The 26210-nt window shown below is 45.6% G+C and overlaps 1 protein-coding gene across 3 annotated transcripts in view; it reads right to left on the bottom strand.

Annotated features, from left to right (window-relative positions):
• ANO6 (anoctamin 6) overlaps positions 1-19909 on the bottom strand; it is a 302301-nt gene extending 282392 nt beyond the window's left edge. For 2 of the 3 annotated variants that reach the window (XM_069764475.1, XM_069764474.1), the window contains exon 1: positions 19658-19907. Coding sequence is in view for 2 of the 3 variants with exons in the window: in XM_069764474.1 (XP_069620575.1) it covers positions 19658-19724 (67 nt within the window). In the remaining variant the exon portion in view is untranslated. Of the gene's footprint in view, positions 1-19657 lie in introns of all 3 variants that reach the window. The other variant, XM_069764476.1, reaches the window with a different exon arrangement.
• Between the last annotated feature and the right edge of the window lie 6301 nt (positions 19910-26210).

Below are 26210 nucleotides of genomic sequence, written 5' to 3'. Positions count from 1 at the left end.
GGAAACAAAAAGCAGGTTCTCCTGTAGCCTTTTCGTCTTTTGTCAACAGAGTTCAAGAATGGGCCCAGAGGATTGTACATGTTGGATTTTAGCATGCCTGATCTTTTTTTCCCTTTAAAGTGACTGTCAGTACAGAGTGACTGTTCAAACCATGTAAAGGCGCTCGGTGCACAGTGGCGTGGACTAACATTCAAGTGCACCGTTCCACCTACTTGTTCTCCTAATTTTAACCCTTCCCTCCCTGGCTCTATAAAATCAGAGCGGTCAATGAAACAAAATAAGGGGTTGGTGTGATAGAGGAAAAACTAGTGTGCGAAAGTGCACTTAAATGTTTAGACATGCCAAGGGTGCACCGAGCGCCTGTACTTAGCTTGAATAGTTATTCTGTACGGACAGAGTCCATTTTAGGCTATGTGCACACGATGCGGATTTCCTGCGGATCCGCAGCGGATTTTTCCATGCAGAAATGCTGCAGATCTGCACTGTGATGTACAGTACAATGTTAATTAATGGGTAAAAAAAAAAAAGTTGCAATCCGCGGCAAATCCGCAGCTGTGGATTCTGCCAGGAGATGCGGAATTTGTGCAGAAAATTCTGCACCACATTTCCTACGTGTGCACATACCCTTAGGGTATGTGCACATGTTGCGGATTGGGCTGCGGATCCACAGCGGATTTGACCCTGCAGATCTGCAGCAGTTTACCATGCGCTGTACAGTAGCATGTTAACCTATGGAAAACCAAATGCACATGCTGCGTAAAATTCCACGCAGAAACGTAGCGGTTTATTTTCTGCAGCATGTCAATTTTTTGTGCGAATTCGGCATCGTTTTACACCTATTGCATAATAGAAATCCGCAGGTGTAAAAACGCAGGCGAAATCTGCAAAAAACGCACAAAATAAGCAGTAAAACCGTGTGGAATCCACAGGTAAAACGCAGGGTGTTTTACCTGCGGATTTGGAAAAATCCGTGCGGAAAAATCCGCAATGGAATCCGCAACATGTGCACATACCCTTAAGCTGTTATCAGGGGTATTTGTTAATAGTGCACATATATTTTATTAGGGAGAGGAGAATAAACTATTAACCTATCTACAGCTATATTCATCCTGCACTCCATACGCAGACTTGTACTCACATGCAACTGTATGCCACAGAGCTGCATTCAATTACAGAATATGCATTTCAATAGGGTTTGTAAAAAAAACGAGAGGAAAAAAAAAAAAAAAAAAGGTGAGATCTAAGAGCTAGCCTTCTATAAATGTAGACATACTTTGGGGATGCATTCCTGCAGGGGTGCATTTTTACACTCCATCCATATCAGCCCCTCTGTCCTTGCCTCTCCTATGTATAGCACTCACGCTCTGTTCACACTGCTTAACAGCGCAGATCCATTCAGTCCCACCATCCAACACAAGAGACCTTCTCACAAATCACTTAACCATCTGCTCACTCTTTCTATCCTACTTCTCCTAGTCGCTGGAGACATCTCTCCCAACCCCGGCCCCCCATGTTATAGGCAGTCAATCCTCCCAACTGCTACACTCAGAAACCCCTTTAACCTTATTAATATTCCCTGCATGCCTTCTGCCTCCTTCAATTGTGCCCTTTGGAATTCTCGCTCTGTGTGTAATAAACTGTCCTTCATCCATGACTTCTTCCTTTCTAATTCTCTTAATCTCCTGGCTCTTACAGAAACCTGGATCCAGCAGTCAGACACCACCACTGCTGCTGCTCTTTCATATGGTGGACTACACTTTTCTCATACCCCAAGATCGGACAACAGAGCAGGTGGAGGCATTGGTCTGCTCCTTTCACCCAAATGTACCTTCCAAGTTATGCCCCAAGTACCCTCACTTGTCTTCCCTTCCTTTGAGGTCCATGCTGTCAGACTCTACATCCCCTTCTCCATGCGAGTGGCGGTGGTGTATTGTCCTCCCGGCCCCTCTCATCAGTTCCTGGATCACTTTGCCACCTGGCTTCCACACTTTCTCTCCTGTGACACCCCCACCCTCATCATGGGTGATTTCAACATCCCCATTGCTTCTCCCCATCTGCTTCTCACCTTTTATCTCTAACCTCCTCTTTCGGCCTCTCGCAGCATACTAACTCTTCAACGCATGAAGATGGAAACTCCCTCGACTTGGTCTTCTCCCAGCTTTGCTCAGTGGATGATTTCACAAACTCCCCTCTCCCTGACCACAACCTTCTTTCATTCTCTATCAAGAACTGCCATCCCCCTAAGGTCACCCCCACTTTCCACACTTATAGAAATATACAGGCCATTAACCCCCAGAAACTTATGAAGAACTTGCAGTCCTCATTGGCTCCAATCTCCTCCATCTCATGTCCTGATTCTGCTCTAAAGCATTACAATGAAACCCTGCAAAGTGCCCTGGATGAAGCTGCACCACCTATACATAGAACAACTCCGCACAGATGGCGACAACCGTGGCACATGCTGCAAACACGTTTCCTGCAGCGGTGCTCCAGGTGCGCCGAACGTCTGTGGAGAAAATCTAATCTACCCAAAGATTTCATCCATTATAAGTTCATGCTAAAAACATACAACTCTGCCCTTCACCTCGCCAAACAAATCTATTTCAACACCCTCATCACCTCGCTGTCCAATAACCCTAAACGTCTCTTTGACACTTTCTAGTCCCTACTCAACCCAAGAGTGCAGGCCCCAACCACGGATCTCCGCGCTGACGATCTGACCAATTACTTCAAAGAAAAAATTGACCACATTTGACAGGAAATTATCTCCCAATCCCTTCATATCATGCACTGTCCTCCCTCCCCCACTGCATCTAGTTCACTCTCTGACTTTGAAGCAGTTACAGAAGAAGAAGTAATCAGGCTCCTTGCATCTTCTCGCCCAACCACTTGCACCAGTGACCTTATTCCATCACATCTCCTCCAGTCCCTTTCCCCGGCTGTCACCTCTCACCTAACAAAAATATTCAACCTTTCTCTCACTTCCGGTATTTTTCCCTCCTCATTTAAGCATGCTATCATACATCCATTACTTAGAAAACCATCCCTCGATCAAAACTGTGCCGCTAATTATAGACCTGTCTCTAATCTTCCCTTCATCTCTAAACTCCTCAAACGCCTGGTTCACTCCCGTCTTACCCACTATCTCTCAGAAAACTCTCTTCTCGACACTCTTCAATCTGGTTTCCGCTCTTTACACTCTACTGAAACTGCCCTCACTAAAGTCTCTAATGACCTACTAACAGCTAAATCTAATGGTCACTTTTCCATGCTAATTCTCTTGGATCTCTCCGCAGCATTCAACACTGTGGATCATCAGCTCCTCCTCACTATGCTCTGCTCCATCAGCCTCAAGGACACCATTCTCTCCTGGTTCTCCTCCTATCTCTCTGACCGATCCTTCATTGTATCTTTTGCTGGTTCCTCCTCCTCTCACCTTCCCCTTACTGTAGGGGTTCCTCAAGGATCAGTTCTAGGCCCCCTCCTCTTCTCTTTGTATACCGCCCCTATTGGACAAACAATCAGTAGATTTGGTTTCCAGTACCATCTCAATGCTGATGACACCAAATTATACACTTCTTCTCCTGATATCACGCCGACCTTTCTAGAAAACACCAGTGATTGTCTTACCGCTGTCTCTAACATCATGTCCTCCCTCTATCTGAAACTGAACCTGTCAAAAACTGAACTCCTCTTGTTTTCTCCCTCTACTAACCTACCTTTGCCTGACATTGCCATCTCCGTGTGCGGTTCCACCATTACTCCAAAGCAACATGCCTGATGCCTTGGGGTCATACTTGATTCCGAGCTTTCATTCACCCCCCACATCCGATCACTGGCTCGCTCTTCTTATCTGCATGTCAAAAAACATTTCTAGAATTCGCCCTTTTCTTACCTTCGACTCTGCAAAAACTCTTACTGTTTCACTTATTCATTCTCGTTTGGACCATTGTAACTCTCTCCTAAAAGGACTCCCTCTTACCAAACTCTCCCCGCACCAATCTGTCCTGATTGCTGCTGCCAGGATCATATTCCTCACCAACCGTCACATCGATGTCTCTACCTTGTGCCAGTAATTACACTGGCTACCCATCCACTCCAGAATCCAGTACAAAACTACTCCTACCCTCATCCACAAAACTCTCCATGGCTCAGCACCACCCTACATCTCCTCTCTGGTCTCAGTCTACCATCCTACCCGTGCCCTCCGCTCCGCTAATGACCTCAGGTTAGCATCCTCAATAATCAGAACCTCCCACTCCCGTCTCCAAGACTTTACACGTGCTGCGCCAATTCTTTGGAATGCACTACCCAGGTTAATACGATTAATCCCCAATCCCCACAGTTTTAAGCATGCCCTAAAAACTCATTTGTTCAGACTGGCCTACTGCCTCAACGCATTAACCTAACTGTCCCTGTGTGACCCATTCAAAAAAAAAAAATAAAAAATTAAACCATAATCAGGTTCCTCGCATCATGTTCTCATACACTGTATACAGTTAATAGCCCTTTATGTCTGTACTGCTACATAATTAGGCAGTTAACTGGTTCATGCAGCTTTACATGAACACCCGATTCTTACACTATGGCTGGTCCGAATAACTATAGCAATTGTTACCATCCACCTCTCGTGTCTCCCCTTTTCCTCATAGTTTGTAAGCTTGCGAGCAGGGCCCTCATTCCTCTTGGTATCTATTTTGAACTGTGATTTCTGTTATGCTGTAATGTCTATTGTCTGTACAAGACCCCTCTATAATTTGTAAAGCGCTGCGGAATATGTTGGCGCTATATAAATAAATTATTTATTATTATTATTTTTCCTGAGGACTCACCTTCCAGATCAAGATAATGCCAGGTACTTGCCATCTATAGTGGCAGTTCATGATAAAATTAAAAATATTTCTCTGATTTCCCCTTTGTTTATTACACCCTACATCCCATTAAAATAAGTGGAACATGGGCGAATTAGGTTGCTAAATTCGATATTACTGTGCAGCACTTGGTCACTTTATGAAAACTCCCTCAGCAGCTGTGCTTCACCAACAGCAAGGAGTCGCCCTGCTGGTGAGATCAGCTGTACAGTTTGCTTTATAAGACAGTGCAAAGAAACGCAATGCTGGTGGTCCATACAGAAGTTTGCTAGACTTTTTGGTACATGATGCAGCCCATTGAAGGCAAATAAGCCAGGGACATTACCGTGTAGTGGCACTGAATTCTGGCTTATTAACACATTTGGTCTATTGAAGGAAATCTGCACAGAACAGATCGTGGGGTACATTGAGGTCAGTTACATTGCTAATACTGTGCACACAATACATGTGATCACCGTTTATACAACATAAGACACGTCCATCCCTTTATTTGACTTATAGGAGGTAACGGGAACATTCATAGAGCTTATCCAAACCAGTATATTTGGTTGTCCAATGTATAGTAAACAGGGGTGTACAGCTTTGCCTGTTATTACATTGGTCTGTGAATGTTTGTATGTTTGTAGTGCCATCAGCAGTTTTCTACCTCAGGCCACGGGCACACATGGAATTGGGGAATTTTTTTTTACCTCAGTATGGCTATGTCCCCACGACCAGGATGAAGCATCACCGATGCAGACAATGGATATGCTACGGCTTGTAAACCTGCACCGCGTGTGAGTTTACGCAGCAGTAAATAGAAGCACAGTGGGCATAGGATTTCTATCATTCCCATCCACTGTGCTTCTCATGTAGAATGCAGCATTGTGGACACAGCACAGGTGAGAAATGTCCAAAACCCTGCCATTTCGGATCGTGAGCACGTAGCCCATTTGTAAGCCACAACCAAAAGTGGGTGATCAATACAGAAGTGGCGACATGTTTTTATTATACTTTTCCTCTGATTGTTCAACTCCTGGTTTTTGGCTGAGAAATACTGAGGTAAAATACTGACCAAATATTGAACATGTGCATGTGGCCTTCTATCTGCAGGCAGTTTAACAGCCAGCGAATGAACTGTGTGTAGCAGGGAACTGAAAGCTTTTGTTTCTCAGTCATATTTCTGGTTTTACGCTACCAGTTCCACAGCTCTATGGCAATTTTATCACGTTACAGGAAGTGTCGGAGTCCTCACAACCGGAATAATCGGCATGTTACACCACAAATCACAGACAAGTCTGGAGAAGTCTGTCACATTAGCAAAGTAGCACGGCACTGCAGCTCACACTCGCCTCTAGGGCTAGAGAAAATGCCAATTGCACAATCCCAGACCGAAATATAACGGGATCCTGCGTAAAATCCCAGCCCAGCTCGAAGTACAGAGGTGGAGCCCGGCAGCCTGAAATTCCACCAAGCAGCAAAATGTTGAGCAATGTACAGTTACAGATCAAGAATGACAAAAGTGGATTTTAGTGAGGTTTACTCAGTCGTACACTATTAAAAGCAAATATAGCTACAAGTGGTCATGAATTCTAGGGGTATTTTCAGAACGGCATGTGTTATCCTGTGAAAAATGCAGCACTTCATTGTCCCAGCAAAGTGAACGAGATTCCTGAAATCTTACGCACGTGTAGCTTCTTCTTTCCTTGCAGATTTGAAGCAGTATCACATGTCAATTCATTTAACGTTTTTGCAACATCTATATATATAATGGTCTAAGGGTTTTTCCGTCTGTCTGTCTGTCTGTCTTTCTGTCTAGGAAATCCCACGTCTCTGATTGGTCGAGGCCGCCAGGCCTCGACCAATAAGCGATGGGCACAGTATCGACGTAGAAATCCCGCGCCTCTGATTGGTCGAGGCCGCCAGGCCTCGACCAATCAGCGACGGGCACAGCGACAATGATGTCATAAAGGACGTAGACATCCCGCGTCTGATTGGTCGAGGCCGCCAGGCCTCGACCAATCAGAGACGGGCACAGCGACGATGATGTCATAATGGTTGCCATGGCGACGATGATGTCATAAAGGTTGCCTCAACCAATCAGCGACGGGCACAGTCTGCCACGAATTCTGGAATCATCATTGTCCATATACTACGGGGACATGCATATTCTAGAATACCCGATGCGTTAGAATCGGGCCACAATCTAGTCTACTATATAATTGTCTAAGGGGCACTTGCGTCTTTCTGTCCTTCTGTCTGTTACGGATATTCATTGGTCACGGCTTCTCTGTCTGTCATGGAATTCCAAGTCGCTGATTGGTCTCGCCAGCTGCCTGTCATGGCTGCCACGACCAATCATTTCAAAAAAGAAGAGAAAGAAATAGACCAAAAATCAGGGATCACCGGAGGCACGGATCAAGTAAAAAGAGCAAATTTAATCAAAAGTGTATAGACGGACACAGTTAAAACCACATAGAGCACACATTAAAAACATTGGTCATCCATGTGACCTATACATGGTAAACTTAAGCCCAAAATGGAGCCATCCCCCTGTACGAGCCAACTCCCCAGTATCAATAGATGACAAATATAAAGAACATCCTTACTATTACCGAGTGTGATGTCTATGTGAACAGCACCTTATTTTATCATACAAAGAAATATTGAAGATATTGATTAAAGAGAGCTAAATGGTAAGTACACATATAGTCATATAGCTAGCGCATTCAGCATGTGTCACAATGACTTGTAAGGAGATCCACATTGCCTAGATGCACCATGTTATAATGAAGGCAATATCCATGGTATAAACACATGAAAAAATGAGTCATCTAGACATGAACCCCAACTGCCATAGAAATAAATAAAGATACATAGAGATGTAGATAGCCAGCCCAGCTGAGGGCACAATCAGGTTCAAAGACTAATATATCTATTAGCAGAGTAGGTACGAGACTCAATGTGCCAAAGCTGCAGAAACTCCCATGCTGAAGAGACATACACACAGTTACCAGAGCCTCTGGGGCTAGATGACCAAAGCTCAATCACGGCATATAAAGTAAAGCCAAGGGCTGCTGGACACACACAGGACCACCTGGGGAGTGGAGACATATGGGGATTGCCTGAGAGCCACTGTAAGGCTATATGCCCACGTTGCAGAAATGTCCGCATAATTTCCGCAACTCCCTGCAGCGGGTAAAACGCATGCGGAATTCGCATACGTTTTCCCACAAAACACAAGTGTTTTGCAAGCGATGTTAGCTTGCAGAATGCTTGCATTTTCCAAGCATCGCTTGGAAAAGTGATTGACAGGTTGGTCACACTTGTCATGCATAGTGCTTGAAAAGTGTCACCAACTTTTTACTATTTATGCTGCCTACGCAGCATCAATAGTAAAAGATAGAATGTTAAAAAAAAAAAAAAATATATGGTTAGTCTCACCTTTCAACGGCCCCCGATCTCCTCAACGGCGCTCCCGAAATGTTCTGTTCCCAGGGATGCTTTGCGAAGGACCTTTGTGACATCACGATCGCGTGACTGTGACGTCATCTCAGGTGATTTGCGCAATGCATCCATGGGAACAGAAGCCGCCGCGTGCATCGCTGAGAGGCGGGAGGACTCCGGGGGCCATCAGAAGGTAAGTATATCCCTGTTTTTTATTTTACATTACTATTCTTTTTTTTTTACATGAATATGGATCCCAGGGCCTGAAGGAGAGTCTCCTCTCCTCCAGATCCTGGGTACCATGCGCACATGAAGCATTCACTTTACGCATGGTGGGCATAGCCACACACATGCGTAAAGTGAGCGTTTCAATGCAGTCCTATGGCTGCGGAATTGCCGCGATTCCGCAGAAATAATGAACATGCTGCGGATTTTGCCGCTATGCGATTCCGCAGCGGGAAAATCCACAGCATGGGCAGAGCAACTGCGGAATCCCATAGGATTGCATGGGAATGCGTTTAAGCATTTCCGCTGCGGCAGAAACGCATAAAAACGCAACGTGGGCACACAGCCTAATGCCGTAGCCAACTTGGTAGTGGTATTACTGTGATTGGCTGGCTTATCATGGGCACACCAACGCCATTGCACAGCTCTGTGGCAGTTCTTATTAGATGGGGAGAGTGCTTGTCCAGGCCTGTGTGTGCAAAGTATAGCAAAGTCTGGGGGGGGGGGGGGGGGGGGAAGGGTGAAATTTACTACATTGTCATCCTTAACGTGCTTTATGGTACATTTCTGGGTTATGGAACACTCCCAAAAAGTGTTGAAAATTTTCTCTGTATTTAATTACTCATCCATCGAATATTATGTGCTCTGTGGGCAACAAAGATAGCAGAATCAGAGACTCCCGAGGGAGTGACCAGAGAAATATCGGACTCAGAGGAAGCTGGGGCAACAGTGGAGGTGGCATAAGCCTGTGGTCCGGAACAGGTCACTTTCCCAGGACCTCCCAAGGCTCAAACCCAGGCCACAGATGGAGTTCATGTGGACTGTAGACAGGAGAGCCAGGATCCAGCAACTAGTGAGCGGACTGAGGGTCAAGACTTTTAGGAAGAGAGAAGGAGGCGAGCCAAGACCAGGGCTTGAGAAATGCCAATGGGACCGCTAGCCATAAGGTACCGACAGTTGGCATCATGGGGAGAGGTCATTACGTATGACTGGCAGCGAAGATGGGGCTCCATAGAAGAGTTTGAGACCAAGCATCACATTTCTTTCAACTAGCTGGCAGTAAAGACAGAACACTTGCCTCAAAGGCTGCAATTGCTGATGGTTGGAACGAAGGTTATGTTCATCAAAATGGAGGATCAATATCGCTGGTATGCGGTGGGTGTGGTCCGAGAAGGAAAGGATCAGGATAAACCCTTCTAGAGAAATGAACGTGCCTGGGAGAGGTTCCTCGAGGTGGGGCTACCACCCCAAGAGATCGTACTGTCCTTGAGGGTCCCCACTTCCTATGCAGGAGGAGGCAATGGTGCAGGTGACACAGGGGGCTGTAGCCCATTTCTACGTGTCGGAGGCTCCAGCACTAACCGAAGCCAGGTCACTTACAGACCAGGCACCTGGAATCGGGATCTAGCAAGCAGATGGAGTCAGTCCCCCTGAAAAGGATTACTGCATTACCCTCCTTATAATTTTTTCCTTGTATTGCACTTTCTGTAAAATGTTTAGGAGTGTAGGAGTGCATCACCTACACTTTCAAAATATTTAGGTTCAAACATTTTTTTCTGGATTTAATTAGTCTTCCATACAGTTTAATGTGCTTTGTGTAAAATTACAGTGGGTTAATTTTTTTAAAAACTGCTTGGCCTGGTACAGTTTCCAAAATATTTTTGTTCCAAAAAGTGACCAATTATCATATACACTATAGAACATGCTTTGTGTGAAATTTTGTTGCTTTGAAATAAAAACCTAAACTGGCCTGCTACAGGTGTACAAATTTGGTTCCTTGGTACTCGGTCCCAAGCCGCCACTATTTTTCTCGTTATGGCATCCCCACTTTGTAGCAGCACGTATCCAGGAACATCACCCGTACCCTTACCAACGTGGTTACTGGGATTGCCCACTTAACAACCGACACACAGACAAGTGCTTGTGGCCAGAGACGCTACATGTCCCTGACGGAATACTGGGTGAACATTGTGGAGGCTGGGGCAGATTCCCACCCTGGCACGGCACATGTGATACCAACACCGAGGATGGCTGGCCCTACTTCTATCAGGGTTTCAACCACCAGTACAGGAAATAATCTTTAACCTTTTTTTCCCTGTAAACGCTAATTTCTTGTTGATTTTTAATGTTTTATTGTCAGTTGTTAAAGTGGAGTAAAAGTGTGACACCATCGTTCTCAGCAGCGATCTGGGAGTCGGAGATGCTTCCAGGGATCTTTCGCCATGCTGCTCTGCTTCCATTAAGCACTTTTTCCATCCATTTCAACATTTTCACTGCCCCCCAGACCTCTTTGTAGGGTATGCCGGAAAAATGCTTGAATTTCCCTTTGACTCCCTTTATACACCTTACTCGAAACTAGTGTGCGAGTATTAGGAATTGCTCAGTTCGAATAACAAGCATTTTGGTGGTCAGTCATCTCTTACTTTCTACTATCAGAGCGGATCTTTGTCAGAAAAACTGGTCATACTGGTCAGATGAACAAAACAGATAGATCCAGTGTATATTAGTATGTTCTAGTAAAAGAGGTATCACAAGTTATTCCTGAAAGAAGACGGACTTTTATTGCCAGTTTCCTCCTTAGGTCTCATACTCACTTGCGAGCAAAACGGATGAGTGCAATCCGATAAAAAAAAAAAAAAAAAAAAAAAAAAAAAAAAAAAAAAAAAAAAAATCGCAGCGTGCTGCGATTTGCTGCGAGTCTCGCCAATGTAAGTCAATGGGTGCAATAAAAAAACGCACGGAATACGGACCATCCGTTTTTTACAGATACCTTACCATTCTGTGGCATAGAAAGCTGTAAATGGTCTTGTATATGATTGTAAAAAAATAGTTGCAGAGAAAAAAAACGCATTGCATACGGATGCAAAACGGATGGTGCAATAAAAAAAAAAAATAAAAAAAAAAAAAAAAAAAAAAAAAAAAAAAATCGCATTGAACTCGCATGACAATCGAATAGTTTGCATCCAATTTTTTCGGTCCAGATTACAGACCGTTTTTTTTCTCGCAACTGAGTATGAGCCCTTATACAAGTTTTTGCCTCTGCTGTGCAAGTCAGTTGTTGATAGCGCCACTGAATATTCTCCCTGGTTGTGCTACAAATCTGCTAGAGTCTGGTTAAAAACCAAAAACCTGCACTTTTTGCGAAAATTAATTAGGACAAATAGATGTGTATGCTTCTATTATTGAACTGTGTTTAGACGTAAATGAATGGTCTAAATAAAACCAAATAATGTATGTAGGTATGGAAAGTGTTCAACTTGTGGCAAGATGTGCCAAACCACATTCGTGCTGTCAAGCTATTTGTAGTAGTGGCCATTTTTTTGTTAAAGCAAGGACCAAATTATAAACATATTGTGCATTAAAATTTTCTAAAAACTTTCTTAGATTGTGAGATTTTCAACTACGCCTACTATTGCGCCACCGGCTGTTCTTATATAAAACCATGCATGGCTTCTCTCCAGCAGGGTCTCACTGGCAATTTTATGGTATCCCTGGGGTCAGTGTCGGACTGGGGTGCCAGGGGCCCACCAGTAACATTGACTTTGGAGAGGTCCACTTTTCACCTGCATACAAATATTACACTACCCTTGTTCACAAATTTACCTATACGATAATAAACTGGGTAGTTTGGGTTAATGAATGATGAGATGATACTTTTTTCTGTACAGAGTGAATCAATTACTGCCCATACAGCGGGGTTGGGTGCCCAGCTCTTCACAGGGGCCCACCTGGGAATTCCCCTGTTCCCCTATGGGTCAGTCCGAGCCTGCATAGAGTGGTAAGCAGGCCCCTCTGAAGCTGCAGATCCTTCTATGTATATCCGAGTCAAAGCTTAGCAAGTGCAATGGCAGTACCCTCTTCTGATAAGCAGAGTAGGGCCATGTTCACACATTCAAAACAGAAGTAGAACAAACAGGGGAAAAATATAATAGAAACACGTCACCACTTCTGTATTTATCACCCTCTGGTTCTGGCTTACACATACTGAGGTAAAATACTGACCAAATACTGCTAGTGTGAACATGGGGCCTTTAGGGGAGGATTACTATGGAAAATTCAGGAGTGAAGTTATTATGCGAAAATATGTCTTGGTGGGGATTTGAAGTGCAGACGCATGCTAGAAGTGATGATAGTCACGTGCCACAGTGCAACATATGGTCTATAATATTGGCAAGGAAACATTTTTGCGTTTCTCATTCAGAATGAGAAATATAAGAAGTTCACTGATTAAAAAAGTTTTTTCCTTAGTAATTACTAGCATTAAAGGGAACCTGTCACTCCGCGCTGGCATTTTTATCTAAAAGAGCCACCTTGTGCAGCACTAATGATGCTGCATTCTGTCAAGGCTCTTTTATTTGGGGTCCCTTCCAACGCTGAAATATTCGTTTTTATAATTTGCCCGCCATACCTATTGTGTGCTCGGGGGGATGTCTTTCCCCCCTGAGCACAAACGCCTCCTAGCCATGACTCAGCCCCTACGTGCGCCGGGTGCCGCCTCCTCTGCATTCATTTGCATCACTGGCTCTTGCGCAGTAATTTTTTTTCGGGCACGCGCAGTTTGCACTGCCCTTCGACTCACATCACATGATGGGAATTTTCAGCGTAGGCGCCGGGGACGTTAATGAAGGAAGTGGAGATGGCGCCTGGCGCACAGAGGGGCTGAGTGATGGCTGAAAGGCGTTTGTGTCCAGGGGGGAAAGACATGCCCCCCGGACAGACTACAGGTATGAGGGGCAAATTATAAAAACGAATAGTTCAGCGTTGGAAGGGACCCCAAATCAAAGAGCCACCTTGACAGAATGCAGCATTAGTGCTGCACAAGTTGGCTCTTTTATTTAAAACGCCGGGGGGGGGGGGGGGGGGTGCTGTGGGGGTTACACAGGTTCCCTTTAAACTGCCTGAACACATGGGAGCCTGTACTTTGCAATCTAAGACCAAATTCAGAAGTCCATAGTAATATATATGAGGCTGTAAAATTAAGATTAGGAGACCAGCGGTCAGTCTGTTACACAGAGGTCAGAATTTGGCCTAAGGCCATGTTCACACTTTGAGTTTTTGTTGCATTTTTTTCTGCAGGCAAAACCTGCTCACTTGGCAGTAAAGAAGTGGTTATCAAAAATGCAGCAAAACCTGTTTTTTGTAGTTTATTGTTCATGATGATAAAGTTTAGTGCTAGAAAATGTAACTAGTAATGGATTTTTGTACAATTTTACCGACACCGCCTCCTACTTGGAGGTGCCAATGAGACTCTATGGTGAATTAAGTACAAATATCACAAAAATAGACAAATATTTATGCCCAAAAACCGGTAATAAATATACCTGTTACCGCTTTCACCCTAACAATTCCCTGTAGAGGGTAAGTATCTTGCCGCAGAGGTTGACCCCTAACTTGACGCAAGATGGCACCCCGCTCACCAGCGGTTGACCCTCCAGACCATCAAAGAATTGCAATACTGTAAACCATCAAAGATGAAAGAAAATGGGATAACACCCCACAGGGCAGGAAAACAAACATTAAACCAGATGGGACGTAGCGTGTGATATATTTATGGGATGATCACATAAGAAAAGTGATCATATATACTACAGTAGTTATACATATGGAATAAAAGGGCAGACACAAAAAAACAAATGACAGGATAAATAGGCAGATAAATAGTTTAATGCCAAAGAAAACGATGATTACTAAAGCCATCTCCTCTCTCACCCTAAATATCCCTAAATTATGTCCCTTGCTGTGGAGGTTGGCACTGGAACGCAAATTGGAGCCCGCCCCGCTCTCCCGACAGCTAACCCTGAGGCTATGTGCACACGTCAGGATTTCTGGCACAAATTTTCCTGACAAAAACTTGACATTTCTGCCAGAAATCCGCATGCGTTTGTTGCACGTTTTTGATGCGTTTTTTCTTGCGTTTTTCCCAAATGCATAGAATAGCGGGAAAAACACAAAATTAATGAACATGCTGCTTTTTTTACCACGATGCATTTTTTTCGTGGAAAAAAACGCATCATGTGCACAAAAATTGCAGAATGCATTCTAAATGATAGGATGCATATGTCTGCAGTTTCGAATGCGGTTTTATCGCGTTTTTATCGCGAAAAAAATACGAAAAAACCTGAACGTGTGCACATACCCTGAGAGATCCTATTAAATACTATCCTTCTTTAAGGGCATAATAAAAGAAGTTGGGGTCTTGCAAACCAATCAAAATACGCACAACTGGGAGCCATACAAAAAAAATGGGATTTTTTTTTTTTTAACACCTGGCGTAGCTTTTAGGAGAACACCCCTCATGCAGACAAAAAAGCTATTAAGGTGGGACATGGGGGGGATCAGGTGAATGTAGATAAAAATCACAGAATAATAACATGATGAAAATAATCATATATACATTATCCAGTCAAATACCACATAAAAGGCATTAACTCAAAAAACAACAAACAAAAATGGCAGGGCAAACAGGTTGATATATCACTCATCTGCAGCCTCCGTCATGTAAACATCTGAAGAGCAGTCTGCCTGTGTAAACAGGGTAGAAACCGAGCACCAAACATGTTGCCGATCAGGGGTTATTTAATGACACTGCCGTTTGGATGACAACATTTAGAACCTTTAACATACAATAATTGAAATTAACGGGTTATATAAATGTAACAATGTCTCTACAGGGCATGTAATGACCTTTACCTCATTTGTAGGTGTATGATTACTAGAGACAAAATATTTATTATTGTCCATTGTTAGTTCTTGAAATATTATATGCTTATTTCACATGTTTCTCCCCTTGTCAGATTCCAACTGACCAAAAAAGTGGTAGGACTAGTAAGTAAAGATTGCCATGACTGTACGATCACATTTCTGAGCATGATTACACAGGGTTTTCTGAAAAGCCAGCTGGACATCTATGTGAATGAGATCACAACAATATAACCCCCCAAATATCCATTCCCAGAACAGTATCCTCTACATATGGACACTTATTCAACTACTGAGTGCTGAATCCACCCAACTGGTATCCACAGTCCAACAGGATTTTATCTTACAACTTGGAATTACGGTATCTATGTTCCTCACTGATATTTCACCATTAATTCCACAGTAGCTTTACAGACATTATCATCGCTGTCCCCATTGGGGCTCACAGGCAAGAGTCCCTATCTGCAAGTCTATGGAGTGTAGGAGGAAACCCACAGAAACACGAGAACATACAAACTCCTTGCAGATGTTGTCCTTGGTGGGATTTGAACCCAGGGCCCTAATGCTGTCCTAACCACTGAACAACCCCTTTTAAAGGGGACATAAAAGCTTGGGGCAGAAGTCTGCAGTATATGATGTAGTTGGAGAATTGAGAAGCCATGTGTTGCGAATGCTGTCACGGTTCCCTGGTATTACCGGTGTGAGCTGGTGCCACCTGACCAGATGTATGAGATTTGCATACTTGCAGTCATGTGCCGACCAGACTCGTTCAACCTCTCTCAATAGATGCGAATTGCCAGAGAAGAATGACCAGCATGGGAACACCGGGAATCCCCACAGGGAGCACACTGTATTCTGTCACCGTTTGGTAGCCTGTAGTCCCATGGTGTGACTGCAGACTCCCCCACTCCCCAGGCCTGGACAACCTTTTTATAGCTAAGTTCACACTAGGCGTTTTGGTTTTTTTTTATGCTAACTTTCAGCTGCGTTTTACAGTAACAGCAGAGCCTGAGATTTCAGAAATCTCACGCACACGCATTGTTTTTGTCATCAGTATTTTGTGCTTTGCATGTTTTTTTTTGCACAATATAGCATGTCACTTCTTTCAACGTTTTTCACCCATTGACTTGAATGGGTGGTGAATAAAACGCACCAAAGTGCAAGTATAAGGTTTTGCTGCGGTTTTTTGTGCCAAAACCTGATTCTTTGGAATACGACTTTTTTTTTCCAACACGAAACTTTATCAGCATGCACGAGATACAAATAGCACACCAAAACTGCCATAAAATGCACAAAAACTCCGCAGCTTCTTTTCTGCTGAAAAAAATGCCTTGTGTGAACTTACCCTAAGGCCGGAGTCACACTACAGCGAGATACGGCCGAGTCTCGCTGGTTAAAACCAAGCTCTGGCACCGACCCTCCGGAGCGGAGCGTGCGGCTCCATGTATTGCTGTGCGGCCACACGCTCCACTCTGGAGTGCCGGTGCCAGAGCTTGGTTTTAACCAGCGAGACTCAGCCGTATCTCGCTGTGTGTGATCCCGCCCTAATAGTTCCACTGTAAAGCATAACACAAGAAAAAAGTGCATACTTAACTATTGGGCCGCTGCTGCACTCACTGCACTGTCTCTATTGGTGGTCACAACACAAACAATGACAGAATGGCAAAGGCTGCAGCCAATCGGTGGCTTCTGATTGGCTACAGCTGTCATGTGATAATCAGCAGCCACAGATTGGCTGCAGCCTGTGATATGCTGTCATTGTTTATGCTGTGATCACTGAGATAGTGCAGAGAGTGGAGAATTGGAACCAGGCCGAGAGATAATACGTATGTAGTACTCTAATTTTATACAGCTCAGTTGAGCTATTAAGGCTTGTCCAGTAATGGGCAACTCCCTTTAAGGGTTACCCAAAAGTAGGGAAAACATGTCTACAACAGTATCCAAGAGCATGCCAGAGTATAGGTGATAAATGTACGATCCCAGGGGTCAAAATCTATCAATCCCATGGAAGTGAGAAATCAGTTGGTCACAAAGGGACACTACCACTCCATTCACATTACCTTTCTTGTGATCAGTGAAGGTGCCAGGGGTTGGTCCCCAGCAATGATAGGTGAGAAAATCAGGCACACAGCAGCCTCATGTGTATTCTCACATGGAAAAGATTGTAAAGGTGTCAGTCTGAGGGCTGGTACACACACATCATTAAGATAAATCTATAGCTCACCACCCCCTGCCACTGGTATGGACAGATCAATGCCATGGTGGATGGATCTGCACAATTACTGTAGTGATGTTAAAGTCAATGATACTTGTCACAATTATAAAACCAATCGTTGACAGATTTGTAATACCGGCACCTCCATAGACCTATCAGTTAGTGCCCACAGCTCAGGCACCTCCATAGAGTGATCAGTGCCCACAGCTCGGGCTCCTCCTTAGGGTGATCAGTGCCCACAGCTCGGGCTCGTCCATAGAGTGATCAGTGCCCACAACTCGGGCTCCTCCATAGAGTGATCAGTGCCAACAGCTCAGGCACCTCCATAATGATCAGTGCCCACAGCTCAGGCACCTCCACAGTGATCAGTGCCCACAGCTTGGGCTCCTCCATAGTGATCAGTGCCCACAGCTCGGGCTTCTCCATAGACCTATCAGTTAGTGCCCACAGCTCGGTCTCCTCCATAGTGATCAGTGCCCACAGCTCGGGCTCCTCCTTAGGGTGATCAGTGCCCACAGCTCGGGCTCCTCCTTAGGGTGATCAGTGCCCACAGCTCGGGCTCGTCCATAGAGTGATCAGTGCCCACAACTCGGGCTCCTCCATAGAGTGATCAGTGCCAACAGCTCAGGCACCTCCATAATGATCAGTGCCCACAGCTCAGGCACCTCCATAATGATCAGTGCCCACAGCTCAGGCACCTCCACAGTGATCAGTGCCCACAGCTCGGGCTCCTCCATAGTGATCAGTGCCCACAGCTCGGGCTTCTCCATAGACCTATCAGTTAGTGCCCACAGCTCGGTCTCCTCCATAGTGATCAGTGCCCACAGCTCGGGCTCCTCCATAGTGATCAGTGCCCACAGCTCGGGCTTCTCCATAGTGATCAGTGCCCACAGCTCGGTCTCCTCCATAGTGATCAGTGCCCACAGCTCGGTCTCCTCCATAGTGATCAGTGCCCACAGCTCGGGCTCGTCCATAGAGTGATCAGTGCCCACAACTCGGGCTCGTCCATAGAGTGATCAGTGCCCACAACTCGGGCTCCTCCATAGAGTGATCAGTGCCAACAGCTCAGGCACCTCCATAATGATCAGTGCCCACAGCTCAGGCACCTCCATAATGATCAGTGCCCACAGCTCAGGCACCTCCACAGTGATCAGTGCCCACAGCTCGGGCTCCTCCATAGTGATCAGTGCCCACAGCTCGGGCTCCTCCATAGTGATCAGTGCCCACAGCTCGGGCTTCTCCATAGTGATCAGTGCCCACAGCTCGGTCTCCTCCATAGTGATCAGTGCCCACAGCTCGGTCTCCTCCATAGTGATCAGTGCCCACAGCTCGGGCTCGTCCATAGAGTGATCAGTGCCCACAACTCGGGCTCCTCCATAGAGTGATCAGTGCCAACAGCTCAGGCACCTCCATAATGATCAGTGCCCACAGCTCAGGCACCTCCACAGTGATCAGTGCCCACAGCTCGGGCTCCTCCATAGTGATCAGTGCCCACAGCTCGGGCTCCTCCATAGTGATCAGTGCCCACAGCTCGGGCTTCTCCATAGTGATCAGTGCCCACAGCTGGGGCTTCTCCATAGTGATCAGTGCCCACAGCTCAGGCACCTCCACAGTGATCAGTGCCCACAGCTCGGTCTCCTCCATAGTGATCAGTGCCCACAGCTCGGGCTCCTCCATAGTGATCAGTGCCCACAGCTGGGGCTTCTCCATAGTGATCAGTGCCCACAGCTGGGGCTTCTCCATAGTGATCAGTGCCCACAGCTCGGGCTTCTCCATAGTGATCAGTGCCCACAGCTCGGTCTCCTCCATAGTGATCAGTGCCCACAGCTCGGGCTTCTCCATAGTGATCAGTGCCCACAGCTGGGGCTTCTCTATAGTGATCAGTGCCCACAGCTGGGGCTCCTCTATAGCGATCAGTGCCCACAGCTCGGGCTGCTCCATAGTGATCAGTGCCCACAGCTCGGGCTCCTCCATAGTGATCAGTGCCCACAGCTCGGGCTTCTCCATAGTGATCAGTGCCCACAGCTGGGGCTCCTCCATAGTGATCAGTGCCCACAGCTCGGTCTCCTCCATAGTGATCAGTGCCCAAAACAGATGAGCTCAGGTTCCTCCAGGCTGCAGAGGAGAAGTTATGGGAGAGGTCGGCTCAGACTTTTAAAGTTTTAGGAGGACTATAAAACCCATCGTCTGCCAGCACTGGCCACTGACAGCGACTACTCACCTATCATCTCCCCGTCCTCGGACATCTCGTCCAGCTCCAGGGTGGTCTCATCGCTGACAAACGCCATGGCGAGCCGCACAGACCTCAGGGTGTTGTCTTCTCTGCGCTGTCTGAAAGAGTTCCTACACTTCGGGGGAACCGTCCTAGTGGGGGCGCTGGCGCCGCTATACCCAGCACTCGGCTGGAGGTGCCGGAGAGGGGGACACCAGAACCGGGCAGCGCACACGGGGGGAGGAGCCGGGGCACAAGTGAGCAGCTCCCCGCCTCAGAAGACGGGCTCGCCCGGAATTACACGTCATGTCCGAGGAGCTCGCAAGATGCTTCACCGAGACACCGCTGACCGCAAGCAGCTGCGGGGCGTCACTACTAGTGCCGGATTATCAGGACACAGCATAGGGATGTCATTATTATAGCCGGATTATCAGGAGGGCACAGCATAGGGATGTCATTACTACAGCCGGATTATCAGGAGGACACAGCATAGGGATGTCATTACTACTGCCGGATTATCAGGAGGGTACAGCATAGGGATGTCATTACTACAGCCGGATTATCAGGAGGGCACAGCATAGGGATGTCACTACTACAGCCGGATTATCAGGAGGGCACAGCATAGGGATGTCATTACTACAGCCGGATTATCAGGAGGACACAGCATAGGGATGTCATTACTATTGCTGGATTATCAGGAGGACACAGCATAGGGATGTCATTACTACTGCCGGATTATCAGGAGGGTACAGCATAGGGATGTCATTACTACAGCCGGATTATCAGGAGGGCACAGCATAGGGATGTCACTACTACAGCCGGATTATCAGGAGGGCACAGCATAGGGATGTCATTACTACAGCCGGATTATCAGGAGGACACAGCATAGGGATGTCATTACTATTGCTGGATTATCAGGAGGACACAGCATAGGGATGTCATTACTACAGCCGGATTATCAGGAGGGCACAGCATAGGGATGTCATTACTACAGCCGGATTATCAGGAGGGCACAGCATAGGGATGTCATTACTACAGCCGGATTATCAGGAGGACACAGCATAGGGATGTCATTACTATTGCTGGATTATCAGGAGGGCACAGCATAGGGATGTCATTACTACAGCCGGATTATCAGGAGGGCACAGCATAGGGATGTCACTACTACAGCCGGATTATCAGGAGGGCACAGCATAGGGATGTCATTACTACAGCCGGATTATCAGGAGGACACAGCATAGGGATGTCATTACTATTGCTGGATTATCAGGAGGACACAGCATAGGGATGTCATTACTACAGCCGGATTATCAGGAGGGCACAGCATAGGGATGTCATTACTACAGCCGGATTATCAGGAGGGCACAGCATAGGGATGTCATTACTACAGCCGGATTATCAGGAGGACACAGCATAGGGATGTCATTACTATTGCTGGATTATCAGGAGGACACAGCATAGGGATGTCATTACTATTGCTGGATTATCAGGAGGGCACAGCATAGGGATGTCATTACTATTGCCGGATTATCAGGAGGACACAGCATAGGGATGTCATTACTACTGCCGGATTATCAGGGGGGCACAGCATAGGGATGTCATTACTACAGCCGGATTATCAGGAGGACACAGCATAGGGATGTCATTACTACTGCCGGATTATCAGGAGGACACAGCATAGGGATGTCATTACTACTGCCGGATTATCAGGAGGACAAAGCATAGGGATGTCATTACTACTGCCGGATTATCAGGAGGGCACAGCATAGGGATGTCATTACTACTGCCGGATTATCAGGAGGGCACAGCATAGGGATGTCATTACTACTGCCGGATTATCAGGAGGGCACAGCATAGGGATGTCATTACTACAGCCGGATTATCAGGAGGACACAGCATAGGGATGTCATTACTACTGCCAGATTATCAGGAGGACAAAGCATAGGGATGTCACTACTAGTGCCGGATTATCAGGAGGACAAAGCATAGGGATGTCATTACTATAGCCGGATTATCAGGAGGACACCGCATAGGGATATCACTACTTCAGCCGGATTATCAGGAGGACAAAGCATAGGGATGTCACTACTAGTGCCGGATTATCAGGAGGACAAAGCATAGGGATGTCATTACTATAGCCGGATTATCAGGAGGACACCGCATAGGGATATCACTACTTCAGCCGGATTATCAGGAGGACAAAGCATAGGGATGTCACTACTACTGCCGGATTATCAGGAGGACAAAGCATAGGGATGTCATTATTATAGCCGGATTATCAGAGGACACAGCGTAGGGATATCACTACTATAGCCAGATTATCAGGAGGACACCACATAGGGATGTCATTACTACTGCCGGATTATCAGGAGGACACCGCATAGGGATATCACTACTTCAGCCGGATTATAAGGCGGAGACAGCAAAGGGATGTCATTACTACTGCCGGATTATCAGGAGGACACAGCATAGGGATGTCATTACTACTGCCGGATTATCAGTCGGAGACAGCAAAGGGATGTCATTACTACTGCCGGATTATCAGGCGGAGACAGCAAAGGGATGTCATTACTACTGCCGGATTATCAGGAGGACACAGCATAGGGATGTCATTACTACTGCCGGATTATCAGGAGGAAACAGCATAGGGATGTCACTACTACAGCCGGATTATCAGGAGGACACCACATAGGGATGTCATTACTACTGCCGGATTATCAGGAGGACACCACATAGGGATGTCATTACTATAGCCGGATTATCAGGAGGACACCACATAGGGATGTCATTACTACAGCCGGATTATCAGGCGGAGACAGCAATGGGATGTCATTACTACTGCTGGATTATCAGGAGGACACAGCAAAGGGATGTCATTACTACTGCCAGATTATCAGGTGGACACAGCATAGGGATGTCATTACTACTGCCGGATTATCAGGAGGACACCACATAGGGATGTCATTACTACAGCCGGATTATCAGGCGGAGACAGCAATGGGATGTCATTACTACTGCTGGATTATCAGGAGGACACAGCAAAGGGATGTCATTACTACTGCTGGATTATCAGGAGGACACAGCAAAGGGATGTCATTACTACTGCCGGATTATCAGGTGGACACAGCAAAGGGATGTCATTACTACTGCCGGATTATCAGGTGGACACCGCATAGGGATGTCATTACTACTGCCAGATTATCAGGTGGACACCGCATAGGGATGTCATTACTACTGCCAGATTATCAGGTGGACACAGCATAGGGATGTCATTACTACTGCCGGATTATCAGGAGGACACCACATAGGGATGTCATTACTATAGCCGGATTATCAGGAGGACACCACATAGGGATGTCATTACTACAGCCGGATTATCAGGCGGAGACAGCAAAGGGATGTCATTACTACTGCTGGATTATCAGGAGGACACAGCAAAGGGATGTCATTACTATAGCCGGATTATCAGGTGGACACCGCATAGGGATGTCATTACTACTGCCAGATTATCAGGTGGACACAGCATAGGGATGTCATTACTACTGCCGGATTATCAGGAGGACACCACATAGGGATGTCATTACTATAGCCGGATTATCAGGAGGACACCACATAGGGATGTCATTACTACAGCCGGATTATCAGGCGGAGACAGCAAAGGGATGTCATTACTACTGCTGGATTATCAGGAGGACACAGCAAAGGGATGTCATTACTATAGCCGGATTATCAGGTGGACACCGCATAGGGATGTCATTACTACTGCCAGATTATCAGGTGGACACCGCATAGGGATGTCATTACTATAGCCGGATTAGTAAACCAACAGGGAGGGCAACCAAGGTAAATGCTCCGCCATAATATGAATATAGAAAACCAAAAACAAATGGACACTTGAGCTAAAAATAACACTTTTATTGAAGAGACTAAAAATATATAAATATACAACAATGAGAGCATAGAGTAAGAAGACACAATGAAAAAAGGGAGGCAACACTAGTGCCACGCACGGATGCTATGACCAGAAAAAATGCAAAAGTACAAATGTGTAAAATTCTATTCCAAACTATCTGGAGGAGCAAATCGTAAATTAAACATACAGAGAATATATATATATATATATATATATATATATATATATATGTGTGTGTATATAATATATAATGTGTGGCGTGGTTACAATATATACATGCAAGAAATGGAAGGCTGTTATATCAATAAATAGCTGTACAAGACGGTAACCACATCAATAGATGAGCTCCACAGTGATATCTGGATAGAGGAAGGTTCCGATAGAAAAATATATAAATATAATAAAGTGCTTAATGCAATCCTAATGTCAAAAGATACCCAATATAACTCTTTAAGAGTAGTGCATAGCCGCAATTATCCTGGGAAGTCCCACACATATTGATAAATAGTCAGGGCTACACATGCATAGTAGCATGAGAAATATGGGAGAGACAAATAAGGAGAGGAAGCAACAGTTGCGAAACGCGCGTCGGGGCCCCTCCTTCCACGCACGGTAGCAGGTTAGTTCGTCTCCTTATTTGTCCCTCCCATATTTCTCATGCTACTATGCATGTGTAGCCCTGACTATTTATCAATATGTGTGGGACTTCCCAGGATAATTGCGGCTATGCACTACTCTTAAAGAGTTATATTGGGTATCTTTTGACATTAGGATTGCATTAAGCACTTTATTATATTTATATATTTTTCTATCGGAACCTTCCTCTATCCAGATATCACTGTGGAGCTCATCTATTGATGTGGTTACCGTCTTGTACAGCTATTTATTGATATAACAGCCTTCCATTTCTTGCATGTATATATTGTAACCACGCCACACATTATATATTATATACACACACATATATATATATATATATATATATATATATATTCTCTGTATGTTTAATTTACGATTTGCTCCTCCAGATAGTTTGGAATAGAATTTTACACATTTGTACTTTTGCATTTTTTCTGGTCATAGCATCCGTGCGTGGCACTAGTGTTGCCTCCCTTTTTTCATTGTGTCTTCTTACTCTATGCTCTCATTGTTGTATATTTATATATTTTTAGTCTCTTCAATAAAAGTGTTATTTTTAGCTCAAGTGTCCATTTGTTTTTGGTTTTCTATAGCCGGATTATCAGGCGGACACAGCATAGGGATGGCATTACTACTGCTGGATTATCAGGAGGTCACCGCATAGGGATGTCACTACTACAGCCAGATTATCAGGAGGACACAGCAAAGAGATGTCATTACTATAGCCGGATTATCAAGAGGACACCGCATAGGGAAGTCATTACTATAGCCGGATTATCACGAGGACACAGCATAGGGATGGCATTACTATAGCAGGATTATCACGAGGACACAGCATAGGGATGTCTGTTATGACCTGGTGGTTAGGAGCACCCGGAATGACCTGATAGTTAAACCTCATACAGGACAAGCTCTGGGATGTAGGAACTCTGCTGACCGCAAGCCCTAATCCTATCACACACACTAGAAATAGCCGTGGAGCGCTCCTGACCAGACCTAGGCGCCTCGTCACAGCCTAAGAACTATCTAGCCCTAGAGATGGAAAATAAAGCCTACCTTGCCTCAGAGAAATTCCCCAAAGGTAAAGGAAGCCCCCCACATATATTGACTGTGAGTTAAGATGAAAGTCACAAACGCAGAAATGAAACAGGTTTCAGCAAAGGGAGGCCAGACTTACTAAATAGACAGAGGATAGGAAAGGTAACTTTGCGATCAGCACAAAAACCTACAAAAGACCACACAGAGTGTGCAAAAAAGACCTCCGCACCGACTCACGGTGCGGAAGGACCACTCTGCATCCCAGAGCTTCCAGCTAGCAAGACAAAATCATGATAACCAGCTGGACAAGAAAACAAAGAACAAATAATGACTATCAGAAACTTAGCTTCTGCAGGAGAAGGCAGGTCACCAGAGAGATCCAGGAGCGAACTGAACAAATGCAAAAACATTGACAGCTGGCATGGAGTAACGATCTGAGAGGAGTTAAATAGAGCAGCCAACCAAAGGATAAACCACGTCACCTGTGTAAGGAACCTCAGAAGCCGCAGCTTCACTCATAGCCACCAGAGGGAGCCCATAGACAGAACTCGCCGAAGTACCATTCACGACCACAGGAGGGAGCTCGACAACAGAATTCACAACAGATGTCATTACTATAGCCGGATTACCAGGAGGACACCGCATAGGGATGTCATTACTACTCCCGGACTACCAGGAGGACACCACATAGGGATGTCAGGATGTAATTATTATAGCCGGATTAGGAGGAAGACAGCGTAGGGATATCTGTACTATAGCCAGATTATTCAGGAGGACACCGCATAGGGATATCACTACTTCAGCCGGATTATCAGGAGGACACAGCATAGGGATGTCATTACTATAGCCGGATTATCAGGAGGACACCGCATAGGGAAGTCATTACTACTGCCGGATTATCAGGAGGACACTGCATAGGGTTGTCATTACTATAGCCGGATTACCAGGAGGACATCGCATAGGGATGTTATT

The sequence above is a fragment of the Ranitomeya imitator genome, chromosome 4 (genome assembly GCF_032444005.1).
Source record: "Ranitomeya imitator isolate aRanImi1 chromosome 4, aRanImi1.pri, whole genome shotgun sequence".
In the NCBI taxonomy this organism is placed as follows: Eukaryota; Metazoa; Chordata; class Amphibia; order Anura; family Dendrobatidae; genus Ranitomeya; species Ranitomeya imitator.
The sequence above is the reverse complement of the archived record's forward strand: the minus strand, read 5'-3'. Positions and strand labels throughout refer to the sequence as shown.